The sequence below is a fragment of the Oncorhynchus gorbuscha genome, linkage group LG13, assembly GCF_021184085.1.
Source record: "Oncorhynchus gorbuscha isolate QuinsamMale2020 ecotype Even-year linkage group LG13, OgorEven_v1.0, whole genome shotgun sequence".
NCBI lineage: Eukaryota > Metazoa > Chordata > Actinopteri > Salmoniformes > Salmonidae > Oncorhynchus > Oncorhynchus gorbuscha.
Window position 1 is genome coordinate 8,848,257 of NC_060185.1, and position 23,341 is coordinate 8,871,597.

At 45.3% G+C, this 23,341-nt stretch overlaps 1 protein-coding gene across 2 annotated transcripts; it reads left to right on the forward strand.

Moving 5' to 3' along the window:
- Positions 1-283: 283 nt before the first annotated feature.
- sult3st1 (sulfotransferase family 3, cytosolic sulfotransferase 1) lies at positions 284-17,528 on the forward strand. Of its 2 annotated transcripts, none has more exons than XR_006831253.1 (6): positions 284-612; positions 10,188-10,390; positions 10,479-10,605; positions 10,873-10,967; positions 11,292-11,584; positions 16,981-17,115. XR_006831253.1 is itself a non-coding variant. In XM_046293647.1 (6 exons), exons 1-6 carry the CDS (start codon positions 471-473, stop codon positions 17,243-17,245), a joined length of 873 nt encoding a protein of 290 aa, XP_046149603.1. In that variant the 5' UTR covers positions 302-470; the 3' UTR covers positions 17,246-17,528. The 2 variants fall into 2 exon arrangements, 1 of the variants encoding a protein (XP_046149603.1); XM_046293647.1 differs by having other exon boundaries at positions 302-612; positions 11,292-11,466; positions 17,115-17,528.
- The last annotated feature ends 5,813 nt before the right edge of the window (positions 17,529-23,341 follow it).

Here is a 23,341-nt window from a genome sequence, read left to right on the forward strand (position 1 = left end):
GAGAAGAATGGGAGAAACTCCCCAAATTACAGGTGTGCCAAGCTTGTATCATCATACCCAAGAAGACTCGATGCTGTAATCCCTCCCAAAGGCGCTTCAACAAAGTATTGAATATAGGGTCTGAATACTTATGTAAATGTGATATTTCAGGGTTTTTTGTATTTTTTTGTAATACATTTGATTGATTAGGGGAGGGACGATTTCATCCATTGTAGAATAAGGCTGTAATGTAACAAAATGTGGAAAGAGTTAAGGGGTCTGAATACGCTGTATGTCGTAACGTTAGAACGACGACTCGGGAGTGTACCTTATTGCAACCGTCAGTGAATCTTACTCGCAACAACTCCGCGAACCTTACCACACGTTCCAAAGTCTAAACGTGCTGTAATTCCAACTTCATTTGGTTCTTTGTAGCATAGCTATTCATATCCACTGTAGATACTAATATATTATACGAAACGACCATTATTATGGAGAAGCTCACCGATGACCTGGTCAAGTACAAGGACTATGTTTTTGCGAAGGATTTGGTCAACGCTGAGCACATTGACTCCCTGCAGAGCTTTGAGATCCGGGACAGTGACATCTTTCTGGTCACTTACCCTAAATCAGGTGAGTGACAAATCTGCTGGATGGAAAAACAGCTTTTGAGATGGTCTAGAAACACTTATCATACATGGGGGTACTAGCCATGAAAAAGGTTGCGATCTCGGCTCTGTTTAGGTAATCAGTGAGGTTGAGAAACCATAGTAGAGAGCATAAAAACAGTATTTTAGAAAGTTAAAGGGAAATCCGGGATTGGAACATCCATCTTTGGTTTTTTAAATTAATGATATTCATTGATTATTGAAAAATATAACTTCTATCCAAAAGTTGCGCAGCGGTCTGGGCACTGCAGTGCTCGAGGCGTCATTACAGGGTTCGATTTGTATCCGCTGTTAGGGCAGGGTTTACCCGGCCGTGATGTCCTTGTCCTATCGCGCTCTAGTGTTTTCTTTCGACACATTGGTACGGCTGGCTTCCGGGTAAAGCGAGCAGTGTGTCAAGAAGCAGTGCGGCTTGTGGCAGGGTCGCTTTTAGGAGGACACACGGTTCTGGACCTTCACCTCTTCCGAGTCCGCACGGGAGTTGCAGCGATGGGACAAGACTAACTACCAATTGGGGAGAAAAAGTTAAAGTAAATATATACAGCTCTGGAAAAAAATGAAGAGACCACTGCAAAATTACTCAAATTAAAATTTAGGACACATACTCATTCCAGGGTTTTTCTTAATTTTTTACTATTTTCTACATTGTAGAATAATAGTGAAGACATCAAAACTATGAAATAACACATATGGAATCATGTAGTAACCAAAAAAATGTAAAACAAATCAAATTGTATTTTATATTTAAGATTCTTCAAAGTATCCACCCTTTGCCTTGATGACAGCTTTACACACTATTGGCATTCTCTCAACCAGCTTCATGAGGTAGTCACCTGGAATGCATTTCAATTAACAGGTGTGCCTTGTTAAAAGTTCATTTGTGGAATCTTTCCTTCTTAATGCGTTTGAGCCAATCAGTTGTGTTGTGACAAGATAGGGGTGGTATACAGAAGGTAGCCCTATTTGGTAAAAGACCAAGTCCATATTATGTCAAGAACAGCTCAAATAAGCAAAGCGAAATGACAGTCCATCATTACTTTAAGACATGAAGGTCAGTTAATTTGGAAAATGTCAAGAACTTTGAAAGTTCCATCAAGCGCTATGATGAAACTGGCTCTCGTGATTGTCTGTAGACCCTGACACATACGTCTCGTGTCTGAGCCGCTGAATTGTGACTCCATTTTGTCTCTATACTGAGGTTTTGCCTGTTTGATTGCCTTGCGGAGGGAATAACTACACTGTTTGTATAATGCCATATTCCCAGTCAACTTGCCGTGATTGAATGCGGTGGTCCGCGCTTTCAGTTTTGCTCAAATGCTGCCATCAATCCACAGCTTCTGGTTTGGGTAGGTTTTAATAGTCACAGTGGGTACAACATCTCCTATACACTTCCTGATAAACTCAGTCAGCGTATTCGTCAATACTATTCTCGAAAGCTACCTGGAACATATCCCATTCCGCTTGATCAAAACAATCGTGAAGCGTGGATTCCGATTGGTCAGACCAGCGTTGAATAGACCTTAGCACGGGTACTTCTTGTTGGAGGGGGGGGGGGTTGCATCCCAGAAGTTGGAGTAGCAGTGGTTGAGTGTTTTAGCAGCGTGAGTACTACAGTTGATGTGTTGATAGAACTTCAGCAGCCTTTTCCTTTTCATGGTCGAATTGCCGCAAAGAAACCACTACTAAAGGACACCAATAATAAGAAGAGACTTGCTTGGGCCAAGAAACACGAACAATGGACATTAGACCGGTGGAAATCTGTCCTTTGGTCTGAGTCTAAATTTGAGATTGTTGGTTCCAACCGCTGTGTCTTGTGAGACGCAGAGTAGGTGAACGGATGATCTCTGCATGTGTGATTCCCATGTGAAGCATGGAGGAGGAGGTGTGATGGTGTGTGGGTGATTTGCTGTTGGCACTGTCAGTGATTTATTTAAATTTCAAGACACACTTAACCAGTATGGGTACCACAGCATTCTGCAGCAATACGTCATCCCATCTGGTTTACGCTTAGGGGAACTATCTTTAGTTTTTCAACAGAAAAATTACCCAAAACATACCTCCAGGCTGTGTATTGTTTATTTGACCAAGGAGAGTGATGAAGTGCTGCATCAGATAACCTGGCCTTCACAATCACTCGATCTCAACCCAAGTGAGATGGTTTGGGATGAGTTGGACCGCAGAGTGAAGGAAAAGCAGCCAACAAGTGCTCAGCATATGTGGGAACTCCTTCAAGACTGTTGGAAAGGGGGGGGATCACGTGACCCTTGAACGAGATGGCCGCATGAACTAAGAGCTCCGCACAAGTAGTTTCCAATTCCTAATCTTACCTCCACTCCAAGTTCACACTCATTTAGCTTTAGTAAGAAAAAGTCATGGCGGATACAAAAGGCGACCCTACAGGTGACATTTTTACCCGGACTCGAGTATTAGCGACGGAAAAAGCCTCCAAGAAGAAGCTAGCTTCAGAAAAAACTAGCGCCATTAGCCAGGAGCAAGAGAACCCACTCCCCCACGAGGCACAACGAATGCTAACCTCGCACTCTGTCGAAGACATCCTTTCTGAGTTGAGATCTGTCGTGGAAATTTCCTCTATTTACCTAATCATGGGAGCAAACCACACACACACACGTCAGAGTTAGTTATAAAAGTCCATCTTTAATTATATGAGCTCTTATCACAATCCTGTGACTCTCAGATAATCCAGTGTCTCCCCAGTGAATTTTCTGAGAGTCCCCTTACAATGCAACTGAGTTCCTTTAATAGCAAAGACACACATAGTCAGACAGCATAGACATAACTCATCGTTCAGCTTTGTCTCCTTTCCCAAACCCCAGAACCATCAATCAAATCCTCCATATCAACAGGCATATATCAAATTGTCATTTATATACAACCCACTCTAAACACAAACTCCTGGACAAACTCACGGATAGGAGATGAGTCTATAGGTTAAGATAGAAACAACATTAGAGGGAGCATAGAATGATTCCAGACACTGCAACCCTTCTTTCCCCACTGGGAAAAGTAGGGAGTAAAAGATATGTTTACACATGATGACACTTTGACCTCTCCCCTCTCATGTGGCCCATGCAACTTAGTCCTGACATAGAACAGATAACTGCCAATGGCCACCACTATAGTACAACAAAATATATTCTTATGAGAAGTAACTTACACATTTGATGAATATTAAACATCTTACAAATGTCACCAACAAATTCTGATAATTCCACGACAGATCCCAACGTACAGAACTAAACACCACATTAGATGCCATTAACTCTCAAATACCCAAACGAGCTCAGGATTCTTCACCAAGGAGCCCTGCAACACTTCAAAACTCCCGAAGAGGCAAAACGTTTTTTGAAAGACAATCCTGGCCAATGAGAAACAGACCAATGACTAAATTCGATTAATGCCATTACTAAAGAAGGTAAGACGACATATAGCCGATATCCAGAGACCCACCCCCTAAATGTCATTATAGCCGTCCAATTTCTATTTATTTTCCTTTAACTGAGAGGGATGGGCTGTATAGCCTAACCTAGGCCTACTAATGTTTCAGCCTACTTTTATTTCCCTGTTTTTTTGTTGTTGCTATTATTACCTGGGGTTCCCTATGTCCCTTGGGGGAGGTATATGTAGGCTGGGCTATTTATTTGATTTTTCTCCCCTCTTTTACTGAGGTCTGGACGAGGGCAACTGTGTTATTTACTCAATGCGGGGTGGAGAGGATGAGGCATTTCTTTGGTGGGGAGAGGGAGACGTTGGGCGTTGCTAACTGTTCCCGGTTTTTGTTTTATTCGGAACACAGAATTGAGACTTAGCGGGGGGTAATAGATCCAACGGGACGTGTCGTTGTTTGGGAACTCGGCTGGGGTGTTCAGAGATTATTATTTTATGTACACCATTTATTTTCCTTTTATGTGAACGCAGCTGTAATTACTATACACTTTTACCCAGCGATGACTTGCACTAAAGTTCGATTACTGTTCGATGACGATGACTAGTACCTTAAATCTATTGACATGGAACTGCCATGGTCTAGGGCATGCAATAAAACGAAAAAAGATACTATGTGCTCTAAAAAAGGAAAAAGCAGACATCGCGCTATTACAAGAGACACACCTCTGTGATGCTGAACATGCCAAACTCCGCAGAGCTTGGGTGGGACAGGTGTATTTCTCATCCTTCAAATCAAACAGTAGAGGCACAGCCATACTTATCCATAAAAATGTTCCATTCATAATTGACAAAAACATATCTGATCCGGAGGGGAGATTTATTTTGATAACTGGGTCACTATATGGTCAACCAATTACTATATTAAACATATACACCCCTAACACAGATACTCCTGCCTTCATGTCAAAAATTATCACCCTGTTCAATGAGCATTGTGTCTCCTTTGGCGTGGTGGCCGGAGATTTTAATTGTACCCTTAACCCAACCCTAGACAAATCATCTCAAGTCCCCACCACAAATCCTAGATCTGCAAAGATGTTGAACTCTCTTACTAAAGCGATGGGACTGATAGATATCTGGAGAGAGAATAATAGCTCATCTATGGACTATACATACTACTCTAATGTCCATAACACCTACTCCCGTATAGATTACATTTTTATTCCCAAAGAGTTTCATAAATTCAGCCACTTGTACAATCGGACCCATAGCACTTTCAGATCACGCCTTTGTCCACCTCTGCTTTGACCTCTGCAAAAACATCCTGAGGTCAAAGAGCTGAAAATTCAACACCTCCATGCTATCAAATGACGTGTTCCATACATTGGTAACTACATGGATAGACAACTACACACAAGACAATAAAGATTCTCCTGTTTCTCCGGCCACAATGTGGGACGCTGCTAAAGCCACACTAAGAGGTCATCTAATTGCATATGCTTCCTCTAAGAAAAAAGCAATGGAAGCACACAGGCTAGATCTTGAGAGGGAGCTGGAATGCTGTGAAAAAAACACATAAACAATCTCTAGACAGCACCTCCTGGAGTCATCTTAAAGCAGCCAAAGCCAAACTGAATTTGGACTACACTCGGGAGATAAAAAAAGTTTTCTTTACTAAACAGAAATACCATGAGTATAGCAATAGGCCCAGTAGATTGCTTGCTTACCAATTAAAAAAGGAGCAGTCAGAGCGTCAATCATGTCTATCCGAACAGCAGAGGACGAGGTCACATATGACCCAAAAAAGATCAATTTAACTTTTCATGATTTTTACTGCAAACTATAAACCTCTGAGAGAAAACACATGGAGGCAGAACTCCACTCTTTCCTAGAGGGAATCTCGCTACCTAAACTATCAGAGACCGACCAAGAAGATCTCAACTCCCCCTTCACTCCTGAGGAGATCCTGGAGGCAATTACCTCCATGCCACCTAATAAGTCCCCAGGCCCAGATGGATTCCCCAGAGAGTTCTACAAAGCTTTTTGGCCCCAGCTCAGCCCTATCTTCATGCCAATGCTGGAGGATTTTTGCAAAAACTGAGTTCTCCCAGACTCAATGCACACAGCTCGCATTACAGTGTTGCTAAAAAAGGACAAGGACCCCCTATCCTGCTCGTCCTCCCGGTCCATAAGCTTGTTGGATTTCGACTATAAAATAATTAACAAATTGCTCGCCAAAAGACTAAACACTCTTCTTCCCAAAATAATAAAAGCGGACCAAACTGGATTTATTAGAGACAGATAACATTCACCGTCTTTTTGATATTATTGATCAAGTAAACGCACAGAAGACCCCTGTCCTGCTGGCTTCACTGGATGCTGAGAAGGCGTTTGACAGGATGGAGTGGAGCTTTCTGTTTTCAGTCTTAGAAAAGTTCAATATGGGCCCAAATTTTATTAAATGGATCAAATCACTATACTCTCATCCAAATGCCATGGTGACTACTAATGGACTGAACTCTGACAGATTCCCTCCGGAACGGGGCACAAGACAAGGGTGCTCGCTGTCCCCCTTGCTCTACTTGTTGGGGGCAGAGCCTCTGGCAGAGCTGATAAGGAGCAATCCAAGTATTTTGGGTGTTTCTGCAGACGGCCTGCAGCACAAGATTTCGCTTTATGAGGATGATGTCTTGCTCTACATATCCAACCCTGAGAAATCCCTCCCTCTCATTTTAGACACAATTGCTAAGTATGGCAAGTTTTCAGGTTATAAGATCAATTTTAACAAATCCACTGTCTGCCCTCTCAATATTACACTCACCAGCTCTATGAAGACACTATGTCCTTTCCAATGGAAAACACAGGGGTTTCAATACCTCGGGATCTTCATAACACCATATCTGAATAGCCTTTTTAAGGAAAGTTATCTTCCACTCCTGGATCGAATCAAGAACGATCTCCAAACCTGGATCTCCCTCCCAATTAGCTTAGAAGGAAGAATGAATGTCATCCGTATGAACGTCCTCCCTAGACTGAACTACTTATTTCAGATGCTCCCATGCTATATCCCAGTTTCCTTCTTCAAAACAACTAACCAAAGCATCACCAAATTTATATGGGGCAATGAAAAACCTAGGATCAAGTTTTCCACTTTCTCAAAACCTGAATCTAAAGGTGGTCTTGCCCTGCCCTCCCTTCAATTGTACTACTGGTCTGCCCAAATCCGCAACATGCTAACATGGATCACAAACAGACAAGAGTCAACATGGATTCAGATAGAAGCCCAATCCTGTGGTTCATTGCCCTTAAGCTCAATTATATTAATTAATAACTTAAGTGAAGTGGGCAACATAGCCAAAACCTTTGTGATTTACAGCACCCTACTAGCGTGGAGGGACTGTAAGAAATACCTGGGCATTTCCTCTGAAATATGTTCTCACTCGCCTATAGTAGGCAACCCAGACTTGCCAAAAGCCCTGAGGGATGCCAACTTTAATCTTTGGCATACTCTAGGAATCAGGGCCTTTTCAGACCTATTTCATCAGAAAACCACTACACTGAAATCCTTTCAAGAGCTCTGCAGTGAATTTGATGTGCCAAGATCCCATTTTTTTTTATATCCTCAAATTAGACATGTAATTTCCTCATTTACCTCCAAGAGGAGGTTTAGAACTCAGTTGAATGAGGTTGAAACCGTTCTTGTCACAACACAATCCATTAAAGGCTAAATATCTTACATCTACAGACTCCTTTCTGAGAAAGGAAGCTCCTCCTTTACTCCTTTGAAAATAATCTGGGAAAAGGACCTTGGTCTGACTATCAGTGATGAGTTATGGGCGGAGGTTTGCGACAGGGTATACTGCTCCTCTACCAGTGTAAAAATGAAAGAATCTAATTACACATTTTTGTACACATTTTATTATACTCCTTTGAGACTCCATAGAATGAAAACAGATAGGTCTCCTAACTGTAAAAGATGTACCTCTGAAAGTGGAACCTATATGCATGTATTTTGGAGCTGTAGAGAGATTGCCAGATTCTGAAAATACTAGAGGTACAGTTTGATATGACCCCGTGTATCTATCTGCTTAATGCCCAGCAGGACTTTGTTCTTGATCCTGACAGAGAACATTTGCTCATGACTATTACATACTTTGCTAAGAAATGTATTCTTCTATTGTGGGCCTCTAATACCCCTCCTACATTTAAAATGTGGATTGACCAGATTGTTGACTTTCTTCCTCTTGAAAAGCTCACTTATGACCTCCACAAGAGACAGCCCAAGTTTGATAGACTCTGGTCTCCACTATTCAACTATATTTCAAACTGGACAGAGTGAATGGGGTGACTAGGGAAATGTGCAGATACATGTTGTGTAAGGTGCTGTAAAACCTAAAAATGAATTATTGGCCCGTCGTCTCAGCGAATGCTTGAAATAGCTGATAAGAACCTTGATAGTGCTGCTGTAAGTGTTATATGGTTTTTTTGTGTGGTTTTATTTTAATTTAGTTTTTGAGTATGTGTGTATATATATATATATATATATATATATATATATATATCAAGGAAAATATATAGATTAAGGAAAATATATAGATTAAGAAAAATAAATGCTTTTGACTTTATCATTCATTTTAATAGTATTTTTATTTTTTCAAATGTATTATTTTTTTTTAAAGCCTGTCGTGAATGTGGAATGTGTTTTGTTGGTTGATTGAAAAACAAGAACACTTAACAAAACTTTAAATTGAAAAAAAGAAAGACTGTTGAGAGAATGCCAAGAGTGTGCAACGCTGTCATCAAGGTAAAGGGTAGCTACTTTGAAGAATCTCAAATATAAAATAGATTTGGCAGGGTGACCGCTTTGTTGTTTTTCGAATCCCCTTTCCACCGAGTCGGCCCCGAGAGCTTTGTTGTTTTTCGAATCCCCTTTCCACCGAGTCGGCCCCGAGAGCTTTGTTGTTTTTCGAATCCCCTTTCCACCGAGTCGGCCCCGAGAGCTTTGTTGTTTTTCGGATCCCCTTTCCACCGAGTCTGCCCCGAGAGCTTTGTTGTTTTTCGAATCCCCTTTCCACCGAGTCGGCCCCGAGAGCTTTGTTGTTTTTCGAATCCCCTTTCCACCGAGTCGGCCCCGAGAGCTTTGTTGTTTTTCGAATCCCCTTTCCACCGAGTCGGCCCCGAGAGCTTTGTTGTTTTTCGAATCCCCTTTCCACCGAGTCGGCCCCGAGAGCTTTGTTGTTTTTCGGATCCCCTTTCCACCGAGTCGGCCCCGAGAGCTTTGTTGTTTTTCGGATCCCCTTTCCACCGAGTCGGCCCCGAGAGCTTTGTTGTTTTTCGAATCCCCTTTCAACCGAGTCGGCCCCGAGAGCTTTGTTGTTTTTCGAATCCCCTTTCCACCGAGTCGGCCCCGAGAGCTTTGTTGTTTTTCGAATCCCCTTTCCACCGAGTCGGCCCCGAGAGCTTTGTTGTTTTTCGAATCCCCTTTCCACCGAGTCGGCCCCGAGAGCTTTGTTGTTTATCGAATCCCCTTTCCACCGAGTCGGCCCCGAGAGCTTTGTTGTTTTTCGAATCCCCTTTCCACCGAGTCGGCCCCGAGAGCTTTGTTGTTTTTCGAATCCCCTTTCCACCGAGTCGGCCCCGAGAGCTTTGTTGTTTTTCGCATCCCCTTTCCACCGAGTCGGCCCCGAGAGCTTTGTTGTTTTTCGAATCCCCTTTCCACCGAGTCGGCCCCGAGAGCTTTGTTGTTTTTCGAATCCCCTTTCCACCGAGTCGGCCCCGAGAGCTTTGTTGTTTATCGAATCCCCTTTCCACCGAGTCGGCCCCGAGAGCTTTGTTGTTTTTCGAATCCCCTTTCCACCGAGTCGGCCCCGAGAGCTTTGTTGTTTTTCGAATCCCCTTTCCACCGAGTCGGCCCCGAGAGCTTTGTTGTTTTTCGCATCCCCTTTCCACCGAGTCGGCCCCGAGAGCTTTGTTGTTTTTCGAATCCCCTTTCCACCGAGTCGGCCCCGAGAGCTTTGTTGTTTTTCGAATCCCCTTTCCACCGAGTCGGCCCCGAGAGCTTTGTTGTTTTTCGAATCCCCTTTCCACCGAGTCGGCCCCAACAGCTTTATGACTGATACCTTTCCTAACCTGCAGGAACCATCTGGGCACAGCAGATCATCACTTCTATCTGTGAGTCAGAGATGGGTGATATCTATCCCAACAACTTGGAGATGATGCCATGGCTGGAGTATATTGACAAACGCACGGACTATTCCTTACGCCCTAACCCGCGGCTATTCGCCTCCCACCTCACCCCTGTACTCATGCCCCCAGGCCTGAGGGACAAGAAGGCAAAGGTAGGCACAAGGAGGGTAGAATGAGAATGTGAATGGAGGTACCCTACACGGAGGCCCGTAGGGCTGTAAATATCTCTCTTATTCTCAGATGATCTATGTGATGCGGAACCCAAAGGACAACGTGACCTCCTACTATCACTGGTGTTTTAACTGGGCCATGTTTGAGACCCCAAAGAGCTTCGAGGACTTTCTGGACCAGTGGTTAGCAGGGAATGGTAGAGTAAAGACAGCATTCATATAACACCATTGGTTGTGTCCCAAATGAATACCCTATTCCCTACATAGTGAACTCATTTTCACCATGGCCAATAGGGCTCTGGTCAAATAGGAAATGGGGTTCCATGTGGGACACATGCCTGTTATGACCCCGACAGCCAGTGTCCTAAATATCACCCCTTTTTCACAGTTACACTACTTTTGACCAATACATGAATACTGTATTGACCTTGGTGACCTGTTATGACCCTGTTACTGACCTACAGTTGGTGCTTCGTCCTGGTTCGACCACATCAGAGAGTGGCACAGTAAGAGAGACCAGTACAACATCCTGTTTCTGACCTATGAGGACATGATCATGGTAAGATATTACAGACTCATCTGACACCCATGACCTCTGACCTGGATAGCTAGCTAGAGACAACCAACCAGCCTGACTTTACTTATCCCTCAATATTTCGACCTAATTTTCCGATTTTATTAACAAGGATGGACATGGAAATGAAGAAGGAGACAGACAGACAGAGGACATAGTGTGTAGAAGTTCTGTGGGACTGACATGTGATCCCACACAGGCAGGGGATTGTTAATGTGCCGAAGGGCAGTGGCCTTCACCACTTGACCAACCCCAGGCACAGGGTTCCATCTTTAAATGGACATGCTTCTCTTTCTTCTCCTTTCTCAGGATCTGAAGACAGCCGTGACGAAGATCTGCAGTTTCCTGGACAGGGACCTGACGGAAGCAGACATCAACAAGATAGTGGAAAAAGCCACGTTCAAAAACATGAAAAACGACCGCAAGGCCAACTATGAGTTCATACCAGAAAACATTCTCAAAAAGGGGCAGTTCCTACGCAAAGGTCAGGCCCTGTATTCACACAGCGTCTCTATAACAGTGCTGATCTAGGATCAGTTGTGCCTTTCAGATCATAATGAATAAGATCACATGGACACGGTGGCCTGATCCCAGATCAGCGCTCCTATGTCATGTTTGTCATTTATTGTCATGTCTTGTCCCTGTGCTCCCCATGCTATTCGTTTCCCTCTGCTGGTCTTGTTTGGTTCTATCCTTCTCTCTCCCCCTCCCTCTCTCACTCTCTCGCTCTCTCTTCTCTCTGTCGTTCCGTCCCTGCTCCCAGCTGTTCCTATTCCCCTAATCATCATTTAGTCTTCCCACACCTGTTCCCGATCCTTTCCCCTGATTAGACTCCCTATTTATTCCTTTGTGATCCGTTCCTGTTCCGTCGGTTCCTCGTATTGTATTCACCATGTTGTGATTGCGTTTCGCCCTGTCCTGTCGTGTTTTTTGCCGTGATTGTGTATCACCCTGTCCTGTCGTGTTTTGTGCCTTCATCAGACGCTGCGTGTGAGCAGGTGTCTCAGTCGACTACGGCCTGCGCCTACCCGAAGCGACCTGCAGTCTGTGGCCGCTTCTCCAGTTGTTTTCCCCTCTACAAATCTAGAGGATGTCAGTTATTCCGTTTTGAACATTATTAAACTCTGTTTCTGTTAAGTCGCTTTTGGGTCCTCTTTTACCTGCATGACAGAAGGAACCGACCAAGGAATGGACCCAGCGACTTCAGACGCTCGTTACACTGCCGTCGAGTTCCAAGGAGCCATGCTCGGCAGACACGAGCAGGAATTGTCTGCTGCTCGCCATGCCGTGGAGAACCTGGCCGCTCAGGTTTCCGACCTCTCTGGACAGTTCCAGAGTCTACGTCTCGTGCCACCTGTTACTCCCTGGCCTGCCGAGCCTCCAGAACCCAGGGTTAATAACCCACCTTGCTACTCCGGGCAGCCCACTGAGTGCCGCTCCTTTCTCACGCAGTGTGAGATTGTGTTCTCTCTCCAACCCCACACATACTCTAGAGAGAGAGCTCGGGTTGCTTACGTCATTTCACTCCTTACTGGCCGGGCTCGAGAATGGGGCACAGCTATCTGGGAGGCAAGGGCTGATTGCTCTAACAGATTCCAGAACTTTAAAGAGGAGATGATTCGGGTTTTTGACCGTTCAGTTTTTGGTGAGGAGGCTTCTAGGGCCCTGGCTTCCTTATGCCAAGGTGAACGGTCCATAACGGATTATTCCATTGAGTTTCGCACTCTTGCTGCCTCTAGTGAGTGGAACGAGCCGGCGCTGCTCGCTCGTTTTCTGGAGGGACTCCACGCAGCGGTTAAGGATGAGATTCTCTCCCGGGAGGTTCCTTCAGATGTGGACTCTTTGATTGCTCTCGCCATCCGCATAGAACGACGGGTAGATCTTCGTCACCGGGCTCGTGGAAGAGAGCTCGCATCAACGGTGTTTCCCTGCTCCGCATCGCAACCATCTCCCTCCTCTGGCTTTGAGACTGAGCCCATGCAGCTGGGAGGGATTCGCATCTCGAATAAGGAGAGGGAACAGAGGATCACCAACCGCCTGTGCCTCTATTGCGGAGTTGCTGGACATTTTGTTATTTCATGTCCAGTAAGAGGCCAGAGCCCATCAGTAAGCGGAGGGCTACTGGTGAGCGCTACTACTCAGGTCCCTTCATCTAGATCTTGTACTACTATGTCGGTCCATCTACGCTGGACCGGTTCGGGTGCTACATGCAGTGCTTTGATTGACTCTGGGGCTGAGGGTTGTTTCATGGACGAAGCATGGGCTCGGAAACATAACATTCCTTTCAGACCGTTAGACAGGCCTACGCCCATGTTTGCCTTAGATGGTAGTCATCTTCCCAGTATCAAATTTGAGACACTACCTTTAACTCTCACAGTATCTGGTAACCACAGTGAGACTATGTCTTTTTTGATTTTCCGTTCACCGTTTACACCTGTTGTTTTGGGTCACCCCTGGCTTGTATGTCATAATCCTTCTATTAATTGGTCTAGTAATTCTATCCTATCCTGGAACGTTTCTTGTCATGTGAAGTGTTTAATGTCTGCCATCCCTCCCATTTCTTCTGTCCCTACTTCTCAGGAGGAACCTGGCGATTTGACAGGAGTGCCGGAGGAATATCATGATCTGCGCACGGTCTTCAGTCGGTCCCGAGCCAACTCCCTTCCTCCTCACCGGTCGTATGATTGTAGTATTGATCTCCTTCCGGGGACCACTCCTCCTCGAGGTAGACTATACTCTCTGTCGGCTCCCGAACGTAAGGCTCTCGAGGATTATTTGTCTGTGTCTCTTGACGCCGGTACCATAGTGCCTTCTTCCTCTCCGGCCGGGGCGGGGTTCTTTTTGTTAAGAAGAAGGACGGTACTCTGCGCCCCTGCGTGGATTATCGAGGGCTGAATGACATAACGGTTAAGAATCGTTATCCGCTTCCCCTTATGTCATCAGCCTTCGAGATTCTGCAGGGAGCCAGGTACTTTACTAAGTTGGACCTTCGTAACGCTTACCATCTCGTGCGCATCAGAGAGGGGGACGAGTGGAAAACGGCGTTTAATACTCCGTTAGGGCATTTTGAGTACCGGGTTCTGCCGTTCGGTCTCGCCAATGCGCCAGCTGTTTTTCAGGCATTAGTTAATGATGTTCTGAGAGACATGCTGAACATTTTTGTTTTTGTCTATCTTGACGATATCCTGATTTTTCTCCGTCACTCGAGATTCATGTTCAGCACGTTCGACGTGTTCTACAGCGCCTTTTAGAGAATTGTCTCTACGTAAAGGCTGAGAAGTGCTCTTTTCATGTCTCCTCTGTTACTTTTCTCGGTTCCGTTATTTCCGCTGAAGGCATTCAGATGGATTCCGCTAAGGTCCAAGCTGTCAGTGATTGGCCCGTTCCAAGGTCACGTGTCGAGTTGCAGCGCTTTTTAGGTTTCGCTAATTTCTATCGGCGTTTCATTCGTAATTTCGGTCAAGTTGCTGCCCCTCTCACAGCTCTTACTTCTGTCAAGACGTGTTTTAAGTGGTCCGGTTCCGCCCAGGGAGCTTTTGATCTTCTAAAAGAACGTTTTACGTCCGCTCCTATCCTCGTTACTCCTGACGTCACTAGACAATTCATTGTCGAGGTTGACGCTTCAGAGGTAGGCGTGGGAGCCATTCTATCCCAGCGCTTCCAGTCTGACGATAAGGTTCATCCTTGCGCTTATTTTTCTCATCGCCTGTCGCCATCTGAGCGCAACTATGATGTGGGTAACCGTGAACTGCTCGCCATCCGCTTAGCCCTAGGCGAATGGCGACAGTGGTTGGAGGGGGCGACCGTTCCTTTTGTCGTTTGGACAGACCATAAGAACCTTGAGTACATCCGTTCTGCCAAACGACTTAATGCCCGTCAAGCTCGTTGGGCGTTGTTTTTCGCTCGTTTCGAGTTTGTGATTTCTTACCGTCCGGGTAGCAAGAACACCAAGCCTGATGCCTTATCCCGTCTGTTTAGTTCTTCTGTGGCTTCTACTGATCCCGAGGGATTCTTCCTTATGGGCGTGTTGTCGGGTTAACAGTCTGGGGAATTGAAAGACAGGTTAAGCAAGCACTCACGCACACTGCGTCGCCGCGCGCTTGTCCTAGTAACCTCCTTTTCGTTCCTGTTTCCACTCGTCTGGCTGTTCTTCAGTGGGCTCACTCTGCCAAGTTAGCGGGTCATCCCGGTGTTCGAGGCACTCTTGCGTCTATTCGCCAGCGCTTTTGGTGGCCGACTCAGGAGCGTGACACGCGCCGTTTCGTGGCTGCCTGTTCGGACTGCGCGCAGACTAAGTCGGGTAACTCTCCTCCTGCCGGTCGTCTCAGACCGCTCCCCATTCCTTCTCGACCATGGTCTCACATTGCCTTAGACTTCATTACCGGTCTGCCTTTGTCTGCGGGGAAGACTGTGATTCTGACGGTTGTCGATAGGTTCTCTAAGGCGGCACATTTCATTCCCTCGCTAAACTTCCTTCCGCTAAGGAGACGGCACAAATCATTATTGAGAATGTATTCAGAATTCATGGCCTCCCGTTAGACGCCGTTTCAGACAGAGGTCCGCAATTCACGTCACAGTTTTGGAGGGAGTTCTGTCGTTTGATTGGTGCGTCCGTCAGTCTCTCTTCCGGGTTTCATCCCCAGTCTAACGGTCAAGCAGAGAGGGCCAATCAGACGATTGGTCGCATACTACGCAGCCTTTCTTTCAGAAACCCTGCGTCTTGGGCAGAACAGCTCCCCTGGGCAGAATACGCTCACAATTCGCTTCCTTCGTCTGCTACCGGGTTATCTCCGTTTCAGAGTAGTCTGGGTTACCAGCCTCCTCTGTTCTCATCCCAGCTTGCCGAGTCCAGCGTTCCCTCCGCTCAAGCGTTTGTCCAACGTTGTGAGCGCACCTGGAGGAGGGTGAGGTCTGCACTTTGCCGTTACAGGGCACAGACGGTGAGAGCCGCCAATAAACGCAGGATTAAGAGTCCAAGGTATTGTTGCGGCCAGAGAGTGTGGCTTTCCACTCGCAACCTTCCTCTTACGACAGCTTCTCGTAAGTTGACTCCGCGGTTCATTGGTCCGTTCCGTGTCTCCCAGGTCGTCAATCCTGTCGCTGTGCGACTGCTTCTTCCGCGACATCTTCGTCGCGTCCATCCTGTCTTCCATGTCTCCTGTGTTAAGCCCTTTCTTCGCACCCCCGTTCGTCTTCCCTCCCCCTCCCGTCCTTGTCGAGAGCGCACCTATTTACAAGGTACATAAAATTATGGACATGCGTTCTCGGGGACGGGGTCACCAATACCTAGTGGATTGGGAGGGTTACGGTCCTGAGGAGAGGAGTTGGGTTCCGTCTCGGGACGTGCTGGACCGTTCGCTCATCGATGATTTCCTCCGTTGCCGCCAGGATTCCTCCTCGAGTGCGCCAGGAGGCGCTCGGTGAGTGGGGGGTACTGTCATGTTTGTCATTTATTGTCATGTCTTGTCCCTGTGCTCCCCATGCTATTCGTTTCCCTCTGCTGGTCTTGTTTGGTTCTATCCTTCTCTCTCCCCCTCCCTCTCTCACTCTCTCGCTCTCTCTTCTCTCTGTCGTTCCGTCCCTGCTCCCAGCTGTTCCTATTCCCCTAATCATCATTTAGTCTTCCCACACCTGTTCCCGATCCTTTCCCCTGATTAGACTCCCTATTTATTCCTTTGTGATCCGTTCCTGTTCCGTCGGTTCCTCGTATTGTATTCACCATGTTGTGATTGCGTTTCGCCCTGTCCTGTCGTGTTTTTTGCCGTGATTGTGTATCACCCTGTCCTGTCGTGTTTTGTGCCTTCATCAGACGCTGCGTGTGAGCAGGTGTCTCAGTCGACTACGGCCTGCGCCTACCCGAAGCGACCTGCAGTCTGTGGCCGCTTCTCCAGTTGTTTTCCCCTCTACAAATCTAGAGGATGTCAGTTATTCCGTTTTGAACATTATTAAACTCTGTTTCTGTTAAGTCGCTTTTGGGTCCTCTTTTACCTGCATGACATCCTACTCTGAGACGCTTCATGAATATGGGCCTGAGATTAGGGAGGGGGGAAACTGTTTATAAATAAACTGCGTATAAAACCATTTTATAATGTTGTTACTCTGAATAATGACGTGTTGGTTGTGCTGTGGCAGGTAAAATCGGGGAGTGGAAGAACATGTTCACAGTGGCCCAGAGTGAGAGGTTTGACCAGGTCTTTGAGGAACGGATGAAGGACATCCGGACTCTGAAGTTCGTCTGGGACATGGCTCAACAATCAGAGTGATGGGAGCCTTCGCTCCCTGGCATCCTCTACCTCCTCACGTTCAGGAGTTCCAACAGCTCAGTGATGAGTCCAGCCTTGGAAGGATGGCAATGCAAGTCTACAGTGATGGAAGGGAGGAGCCTGCAGCTCTGCCGACACAAACCTCCCAGTGGGCACTGCTAACAACATTCATCTCAATTATCTGTTGAATGTACCAAAACTTGGACAATTCCAGATCCATTATTTTTGTGTATTCTAATAATGATCACTCCTCGATGAGGTATTAAATGAAACAATACTGTCAGACTCAGATCTTTTATTTGAATTAATATTTATTTTTATTTTGATGTTAAAAAGAACGCTCGCTGACAGTATAGCTGAGCCCGTAGGGCGGGGGAAGATGGAGGAAGTGAATGTTGGAGTTGGAACCAAGCAGTGGGTCGAGTAAATTAGACGAATGTTCTGAGTGGACAACATTCTTATCGAAAACTGGAACAAAATGGAAAAAGTCTAAAACTGGACTGGAGGAAACGTGTGTAAATGAATCGCTTCTTTTTGGGATGCCGTTATTTTTGTTTTTTTTATAAAGATGCACATGTGGGAAACTCATTTGAGGTGTCGCAAATTGTGAAGTATGCGCTTGGAAAAGCGGAGTGTTGTCAGAGTGACCAGGAATGGTCTTAGTTTTGATTCATTGTATTTCTGAAGAACAGAGGACCGAACAGATTGCAGTGAGATTCAAAAGAATCCGGACAACAGACGTTTTTTGTGTGTTTTGAACTTCGGAGTAGAGACGGCCGTCAAAGGAGTCATCTCAGGGGTGACGACGGATGTTCTGGTTTCAATACCCGAAGATATTTCCTGGTGTGTTTTGGTGCCCGGTGTCTGACCCGCTGGGAGAATGGAGAAGAAATAAGGAAGTCTGTCGGTCCTGTTGTTTTTTTTGATAAAGATCGACACATGTGAAGCTTGGTTATGTAAAATACAACGTAAGAGCTTTCGTTCCTCAAATCACTGCAGTGTAAGAATTGTAAAGGATTTGGCCACGTTTCAATGTAAACATCTCTGTTTACCCGTCCCAAGACCCACTGGTTAATGTAAACATCTCTGTTTACCCGTCCCAAGACCCACTGGTTAATGTAAACATCTCTGTTTACCCGTCCCAAAACCCACTGGTTAATGTAAACATCTCTGTTTACCCGTCGCAAGACCCACTGGTTAATGTAAACATCTCTGTTTACCCGTCCCAAGACCCACTGGTTAATGCTCATTTATAAAACCCTCTTAGGCCTCGCTCCCCCCCTATCTGAGATATCTACTGCAGCCCTCATCCTCCACATACAACACCCGTTCTGCCAGTCACATTCTGTTAAAGGTCCCTAAAGCACACACATCCCTGGGTCGCTCTTCTTTTCAGTTCGCTGCAGCTAGCGACTGTAACGAGGTGCAACAAACACTCAAACTGGACAGTTTTATCTCAATCTCTTCATTCAAAGACTCAATCATGGACACTCTTACTGACAGTTGTGGCTGCTTCACGTTGTGTATTGTTGTCTCTATCTTCTTGCCCTTTGTGCTGTTGTCTGTACTTAATACTGTTTGTGCCATGTTTTGTACTTTTACCATGTTATGCTGCTGCCAAGTTGTGTTGCTACCATGTTGTTGTCAAGTTGTGTTGCTACCATTCTGTGTTGTCATGCGTTGTTGTCATGCTATGTTGTTGTCTTAGGCCTCTCTTTATGTAGTGTTGTGTTGTCTCTCTTGTCGTGATGTGTGTTTTTGTTCTATATTTTGTCATTTAAAAAAAATAATAATAATCCCAGGCCCCCGTCTCCGCAGGAGGCTTTTTGCCTTTTGGTAGGCCGTCATTGTAAATAAGAATTTGTTCTTAACCAACTTGCCTAGTTAAATAAAGGTTCATTAAAAAATAACTAAAAATAGTATAACATGAGGGTGTATCCACTATTATAAACTGGGTGGTCGAAACCTGAATGCTGATTGGCTGACAGCCGTAGTATATCAGACCATATACCATGAGTATGACGAAACATAATTACACTATATGATCAAAAGTATGTGGACATCTGCTCGTCAAACATCTAATTCCAAAATCATGGGCATTAATATGGAGTTGGTCCCCCCTTTGCTAGTATAACAGCCTCCACTCTTCTGGGATGGCTTTCCACTAGATGTTGGAACATTGCTGCTATAACAGCCTCCACTCTTCTGGGAAGGCTTTCCACTAGATGTTGGAACATTGCTGCTATAACAGCCTCCACTCTTCTGGGAAGGCTTTGCACTAGATGTTGGAACATTGCTGCTATAACAGCCTCCACTCTTCTGGGATGGCTTTCCACTAGATGTTGGAACATTGCTGCTATAAGGCTTTCCACTAGATGTTGGAACAGCTATAACAGTCCACTCTTCTGGGAAGGCTTTCCACTAGATGTTGGAACATTGCTGCTATAACAGCCTCCACTCTTCTGGGAAGGCTTTCCACTAGATGTGGGAACATTGCTGCTATAACAGCCTCCACTCTTCTGGGAAGGCTTTCCACTAGATGTTGGAACATTGCTGCTATAACAGTCTCCACTCTTCTGGGAAGGCTTTCCACTAGATGTTGGAACTTTGCTGCGGGGACTTGCTTCCATTCAGCCACAAGAGCATTAGTGAGGTCAGGTACTGATGTTGGGCGATTAGGCCTGGCGTGCAGTCGGCGTTCCAATTAATCCCAAATGTGTTTGATCGGTTTGAGGTCAGGGCTCGTTGCAGGCCAGTCAAGTTCTTCCACACCGATTTTGACAAACCATTTCTGTATGGATCTCGCTTTGTGCACTGGGGCATTGTCATGCTGAAACAGGAAAGGGCCTTCCCTAAAGGTGGAAGCACAGAATCCTCTAGAATGTCATTGTATGCTGTAGCATTAAGATTTCCCTTCAGTGGAACTAAGAGGCCTAGCCCGAACCATGAAAAACAGCCCCAGACCATTATTCCAACTCCACAAAACTTTGCGGTTGGCACTATGCATTGGGGCAGGTAGCGTTCTCCTGGCATCCGCCAAACCCAGATTTGTCTGTCGGACTGCCAGATGGTGAAGTGTGATTCATCACTCCAGAGAATATCTTTCCACTGCTCCAGAGTCCAGTGGCGACGAGCTTTACACCACTCCAGCCGACGCTTGGCATTGCGCATGGTGATCTCAGGCTTGTGTGTGGCTGCTCGGCCATGGAAACCCATTTCATGAAGCTCCTGACGAACAGTTCTTGTCCACATACTTGTGTATATGTAGTGTGTTGATAACCAGTTTATAATAGCTACCTCGGGGGTTTGTGATATATGGCCAATATACCATGGCTAACGGCTGTATCTGGGCACTCCGTGTTGTGTCGTGCAAAAAGAACAGCCCTTAGCCATGGGGTGGCAGGGTAGCCTAGTGGTTAGAGCGTTGGAACTGGAAGGTTCCAGGTTCAAATCCCCGAGCTGACAAGGTACAAATCTGTCGTTCTGCCCCTGAACAGGCAGTTATCCCACTGTTCCTAGGCCGTCATTGAAAATAAGAATTTGTTTTTAACTGGCTTGCCTAGTTAAATAAAGGTAAAATAAAAAATACAATAAAATACATATTGGCCATATACAACACTTCCTTGGGCCTTATTGCTGAAGTGTAACACTGGTGTGACAGTGGAAAAGGAGCCCCCCCCCCCAGACATTTTTATGGACAGATTCAGAGTTGAGTTATGCAATACATGCAATATTGACTTCCATGTAAATAATTAACTTATGTCAGACCTGTGTGGTTCTACAGCCAAGTGTGCATACTTTGGAAAACAGGGTTCACTTGTAAGATGGAGACCTCATTATTGTTCTTCTGAATGTTGTAAAATGTGTTGTCACTGTTACATACAGCTGGTAGCCAATGATACATACAGCTGGTTGTCACTGTTACATACAGCTGGTTGTCACTGTTACATACAGCTGGTTGCCAATGATACATACAGCTGGTTGTCAATGATACATACAGCTGGTTGTCAATGATACATACAGCTGGTTGTCACTGTTACATACAGCTGGGAGCCAATGATACATACAGCTGGTAGCCAATGATACATACAGCTGTTTGTCACTGTTACATACAGCTGGGAGCCAATGATACATACAGCTGGTTGTCAATGATACATACAGCTGGTTGTCAATGATACATACAGCTGGGAGCCAATGATACATACAGCTGGTAGCCAATGATACATACAGCTGGTTGTCAATGATACATACAGCTGGTTGTCAATGATACATACAGCTGGTTGTCAATGATACATACAGCTGGTAGCCAATGATACATACAGCTGGTTGTCAATGATACATACAGCTGGTTGTCAATGATACATACAGCTGGTAGCCAATGATACATACAGCTGGTAGCCAATGATACATACAGCTGGTAGCCAATGTTACATACAGCTGGTTGCCAATGATACATACAGCTGGTTGCCAATGATACATACAGCTGGTTGTCACTGTTACATACAGCTGGTTGTCACTGTTACATACAGCTGGTTGTCACTGTTACATACAGCTGGTTGCCAATGATACATACAGCTGGTAGCCAATGATACATACAGCTGGTTGTCACTGTTACATACAGCTGGTTGTCACTGTTACATACAGCTGGTTGTCAATGTTACATACAGCTGGTTGTCACTGTTACATACAGCTGGTTGTCACTGTTACATACAGCTGGTTGTCACTGTTACATACAGCTGGTTGTCACTGTTACATACAGCTGGTAGCCAATGATACATACAGCTGGTTATAATAGTTCTGAAGAGTTTAAGTCACAACTTCATCCATCCACATCACTGTCCCAAATGCCATATCCTGCCGTTGTGTGTGTGTGTGTGTGTGTGTGTGTGTGTGTGTGTGTGTGTGTGTGTGTGTGTGTGTGTGTGTGTGTGTGTGTGTGTGTGTGTGTGTGTGTGTGTGTGTGTGTGTGTCTTTCAGAGGGGTTGGGATAAAGCAGAAAACGGATCAATCAAGTATTCTCCATCAGATCACAGATCAGGCAGAATTCCTTCATGATATCTTGAACTTTTTGGAACTGAGCTCTGCACAGAAAATAAAATAAATAGCATTAAACAAATGCAAGTGGGAATCACTATTTTCCCATCAGTGAGTCCCAACAATTAGCTTGATCAGTTATCCCCCTTTCAGATTCCAGGCAAAGCATCATACATGCTCATCTGTCTGTAAAACATAACCTGAAACACACAATATTGAGGAACTTGATGGAATGAGACTGAAAGGACTTACTTGGGTAGACTGACTGAGCGGGAAATGAAAGTCAAAATGACACAAAAGCAGTCAGACTGATCCAGAATATGATCACTATCAAGTCTGAAGAGTTGACAATGTTAGTATTGTTGCGTTACACTGAGGTTTCATCCCAAATGGCACCCTATTTCCTTTATAGTGCACTACTTTTGACCAGGGCCCTATGGCTCCCTATTCCCTTTATAGTGCACTACTTTTGACCAGGGCCCTATGGCTCCCTATTCCCTTTATAGTGCACTATTTTTTGACCAGGGCCCTATGGCACCCTATTCCCTTTTTATAGTGCACTACTTTTTGACCAGGGCCCTATGGCACCCTATTCCCTTTTTATAGTGCACTACTTTTTGACCAGGGCCCTATGGCACCCTATTCCCTTTTTATAGTGCACTACTTTTTGACCAGGGCCCTATGGCACCCTATTCCCTTTTTATAGTGCACTACTTTTTGACCAGGGCCCTATGGCACCCTATTCCCTTTATAGTGCACTACTTTTTGACCAGGGCCCTATGGGAATAAGGTGCCTGTCACGGCTTTCTTCTGTTGAAGGAGAGGCAGACCAAAACGCAGCTTGGTTATTGTGATACATCTTTAATAAAGATGAAAATAGAACAATATACAAAACAAGAAATGTGAACAACCCAAAACAGCCCTATCTGGTGTAACAAACACAGAGACAGGAACAATCACCCACAAAACACAACACAAAACAGGCTACCTACATTTACATTACATTTAAGTCATTTAGCAGACGCTCTTATCCAGAGCGACTTACAAATTGGTGCATTCACC

Excerpts from the sequence above, each read along its gene's own strand:
- sult3st1 (XM_046293647.1), top strand. The coding sequence starts at position 471 with ATGGAGAAGCTCACCGATGACCTGGTCAAGTACAAGGACTATGTTTTT. Across the intron at positions 10,968-11,291 it reads CCTATGAGGACATGATCATG|GATCTGAAGACAGCCGTGAC; the intron begins GTAAGATATTAC and ends CTCCTTTCTCAG. Across the intron at positions 11,467-17,114 it reads GGGGCAGTTCCTACGCAAAG|GTAAAATCGGGGAGTGGAAG; the intron begins GTCAGGCCCTGT and ends GTGCTGTGGCAG.